A 3,963-nucleotide genomic window follows, 5' to 3' on the forward strand; every position below is an offset into this window, starting at 1 on the left:
TGGGCGGCTTCCATGCAGGTAACATTTCTCCGTTGAGCAGGCGAAGACTTTTCGCCGGCCTCATTCGGCGCTCTCGTCCCGCCCTCTGTTCCCGCATTCTTGTTCCGCATTCTTATTCCGCATTCTTGTTCCGCACTCTCTTTGCGCGACTCGATTTCGCCCCTCGCACAGAAGCGGTGTACCGCTCGCTCACTAACATTCTTCACCGCGACCAGCCTGCAGCCAGGCTCTCAGTAGTCGTTGCGCCTACACAGGCCGCACGTCAAGTAAAGATGGACGGGATTCAATTGACGAAAAAACAAAAGAAAAAAAAGAAGAGGGGAAAATTGAAAATATGCGGAGAGGGGGAAAAGCGCAGAGAGACGCGTGCGGGAGAAAAAGTGGAGCGGGAATTCATTTTTTTCGACACCTGTCAAAAAAAAAAGTACTCACGCCTCCACCATCATCGCCATGCTACCATCATCTCGTTCAAAGGTCCTCCAGCTCGTCGGCGCTGTCGTAAGTGCCGGCCTTCTTCTTGGCAAGACGGTCCTTACGCGCTTTTCGCTTGTCTGACGCCGATTCCTTCTTGACCTTCTTGACCTTCTCGAGCTTGTTGCCAAGAGCGTCGAACTTGTCCTCGTCGTCCTCCTGGGTCTCGATCTTGGTACCCTTGGAGTTGGACTCGGTCCAGTCGTGGCCGGAAGCGACGAGGACACCGTCGTTCATGGCCCAGATCTCCTTGCAGGTACCCTCGGAGAACTCGCGCGAGTGCGTGATGATCGCAACACCGCCCTGGAAGCTCTCGATGGCCTTGATGAGCGCGGCGAGCGACTCACGGTCCAAGAAGTTGGTGGGCTCGTCGAGCACGATGATGTGGGGCTTGCGCCACGTGGCGGCACCAAGCACGACCTTAACCTTCTGACCACCCGAGAGACCGCGCATGGTGTTGTGCGAGGTGAACTCGCGCTCCAGACCGAAGTCCTCGAAGTGCTGCTCGATCTCCTTGCGCACAAGGGGTCGGTTCATACCGAGACGCTGCGCCTCCTTCGAGTCGAACGCCATGACCTTCTTCTCGAAGCCACGCTTGATGAGCTCGTCACGGGGGATCCAAACGTTGTCGGCCGACGACATGTTCTTGAACGAGACCTCGTACTGGAACGAGTTCTTCAGCTTCTTACGAGCCACGATATCCTCGATGAGGCGCTTGACGCCCTCGACGACGTAGACCTCGCCCTGCTTCATGGCGAGCTTCTCCTCCTCGGAGAGCTCACGGTTGGCCTTCATGTGCTCCTCGAGATCCTCGCCGGTCTGGTAACGCCAGAGCATGTAGTCGAGGGGGGTCTTGTCGAGGTGCTGGTCGATGTGGTGGAAGGCGTGCTGGGCGACGTAGCCGATGACCAGATTGGGGTGCTTCCACATCTCACCGGAGCCGGGCTCGGTGTCGCCGACGACGAGCTTGACGAGCGTCGACTTGCCCGAACCGTTGGGGCCGAGGATGGCGACACGCGAGGCGAGCGAGATCTGGATGCTGACACCCTTGAGCTGGGGAGCGGGCGTGCCGGGGTACTGGAAGGTGACGTCCTTCATCTTGATGAGCGACTTCTCCTTGGTCTTGACACCGTCCAGCAGAGGAGGGTCGGGCAGCTTGAACGAGTAGTCCTCGCCGGTGTTGAGCTCGGCGTAGGCCCTGGCCTCGGGGACCCGCTTGACAAAGGCGTCGAGGTTACCCGGGTATCGCTTCACCTTGAAGCGGTTGAGGTGGAGGATGTCGGTGCAGACGTCGTTAAGGAACTTGGAGTCGTGCGAGACGATGATGGCGGTGGCCGGGGTGCCGATGAGGTAGTCGGTGATCCACTTGACGTTGACGACGTCCAAGTGGTTCGTGGGCTCGTCGAGCAGCAGGATGTCAGCCTTGAAGAGGATGGCGCGGGCAAGGGCGACCTTCATCTTCCAGCCACCGGAGAGACCGGCGATGGGCGAGTTCTGACGAGCGTCGTCGAAGCCGACCTCGTGGAGGGTGGAGACGGCCTCCTCGCGGGTCATGCTGAGGCGCTTGTCGGCGAGAATGAACTCGAGGACGGTGGTGAGACCCTCGGAGCCGTCGAGGTCGTGCTCGACGTACCAGGTGCGGACCTCCTCGGGCGATGGGAAGCCCTCGACCTGGCCGTTGGTGATGGCGCGCATGAGCGTCGACTTGCCCGAACCGTTACGGCCGCAGAGACCGTACTTGTGGCCGCGCTTCAGACGCAGGGTGGCGGTGTTAAGGAGAATCTTGGCACCATAGGCGAGCGAGAACTGGCAGTTGCAGAGGTCCTCACCCTCCTCCTCGTCGTCGAAGATCTCGACCGAGTCACCGGTCTCCTTGGCGAGAGCAGTGAGAAGCGCCTTGCTGACGGCCTTGGCCTGCTCGGGCTTGGAGCCCTTGATGAGGGTGATGTAGGGGATGAGGGCACCCTCCCACTCGGTGAGCTCGAAGTTGCGGGCGTTGGCGAGGTTGGCAACGAGGGTGGCAACGTAGGCGCCGAGGTTGGCCTGGGCCTGGAGGCTCTGCTCGCCAAGCGCCTTGTTGACCTGCTCGAGCGAGGCCTTGATGCTGACGTCCTCGAGGGGCTTGACGTCGGAGCCGTCGCCGGTGACGTTGCCGACTTCGCGGAGCGTCTTGATGGCGCGCTGGACGACACCACGGGCCTCGGGGTCGGCGAGGGTGGACTCGATCTTGATCAAGCCGGGGAGGAGCTTGCCGAGGAAGGGGCGGACGGTGCGCTCGTTGTCGACGAGCTTGGTCATGTTGTCGATGATGACGGCGACCTTACGCTTGGTGGCGGTGGGGCGCTCGTTGAGACCACGCGAGAGCAGGGGCACCATGAGGGCGAGGGTGGCGCTGTCGACCTCCTGGACGAAGGTGGTGGCCGAGAGGAGCTGGATGGTCTTGGGCACCTCCTCGACGGGGTGGATGAGCGAGTTGATGAGGGCGGGGATGAAGCGCTCAATGTCCTTGTTGGAGATGAGCACGCAGAGCTTGGTGAGGGCGGCGCGCGAAGCCTTCTGGACGTCGGACTTGGTGTCCCAGATGACCTCGGTCATGACGGGGATGATCTCGGGCATGAGGGCGGCCATGCGCTCGGAGCTGACGGTCACAAGCTCCTCGAGGAGGGTGATGCAGCCGATCTTGACCTGCCACTTGCCGGCGGAGCGGGCCTGCTCGAGGATGACCTTGAGCAGCTGGGGGGTGGCCCAGGGCGACATGACCTGGACGAAAGCCTTGAGGGCGTCGAGGGCAGCCTTCTGGACGGCCTTCTCCTTGTCACCCATGGCCTCGACGAGGGGGGTGAGGACCTTCTCGAAGAGGAAAGGCTCGACCTCGTGGCCGACACCCTGCTCGCAGAGGTTGGAGAGGAGAGCGCAGGCGCCCTCGCGGCCGGCGGCGTTCTTCTTGTCGCCGAGGCCCTTGAGGATGACGGCCTCGATGCCGAGGTTGGCCAGAGCAGCGGGACCCTCGATCTTGACGAGGTTGGTGAGCTCCTGGGCGGCATCCTTGTCGCCGGAGAGGAGGGCGTCGGTCTCGGCGCTGGCCTCCTTCTTCTCGGCGGCGGCGCCGCTCTTGGCAGCAGCGCCAGCCGAGCCCTTGACGGTCTTGGCGGGGACAGTGGCGGGGACACCAGCAGCGGTAGGTGCGGGAGCCATGATGTCTAGCGTTTTTTTTTTTCTGTGATGTGAAGAGAGTTACGGAGACCGGGATTAGGGAATCGAGTCGGTGAACGACTTTTTTTGCTTTCTTCACAGAAGAAAAGAGGAAAGAGCGTGTGGATCGCTCTTTGAGCAAGGTGATGTGTACAGTGCTAGCGATAGCTCTGTGAAAAGGATGATGATCGCCAAAGGGGGGCGGAGGGGGAGGAAAGGGATGATGATGATGGATCGGAAAGAAGCCGTGATCGGATCAATCTCCAAGGCCGTATATGAGGGAAAATTTTTGCGGGCGCC

At 61.1% G+C, this 3,963-nt stretch overlaps 1 protein-coding gene across 1 annotated transcript; it reads right to left on the reverse strand.

Annotated features, from left to right (window-relative positions):
* Window positions 1-468: 468 nt before the first annotated feature.
* On the reverse strand, window positions 469-3,666 carry PAN0_113d6754 (elongation factor EF-3; the record flags this gene model as incomplete). The annotated part of the gene is made up of 1 exon (XM_014797822.1): window positions 469-3,666. One exon carries the CDS (start codon window positions 3,664-3,666, stop codon window positions 469-471), a length of 3,198 nt encoding a protein of 1,065 aa, XP_014653308.1.
* Between the last annotated feature and the right edge of the window lie 297 nt (window positions 3,667-3,963).

Source organism: Moesziomyces antarcticus (genome assembly GCF_000747765.1).
Source record: "Moesziomyces antarcticus DNA, scaffold: scaffold_v10113, strain JCM 10317, whole genome shotgun sequence".
Classification (NCBI taxonomy): domain Eukaryota; kingdom Fungi; phylum Basidiomycota; class Ustilaginomycetes; order Ustilaginales; family Ustilaginaceae; genus Moesziomyces; species Moesziomyces antarcticus.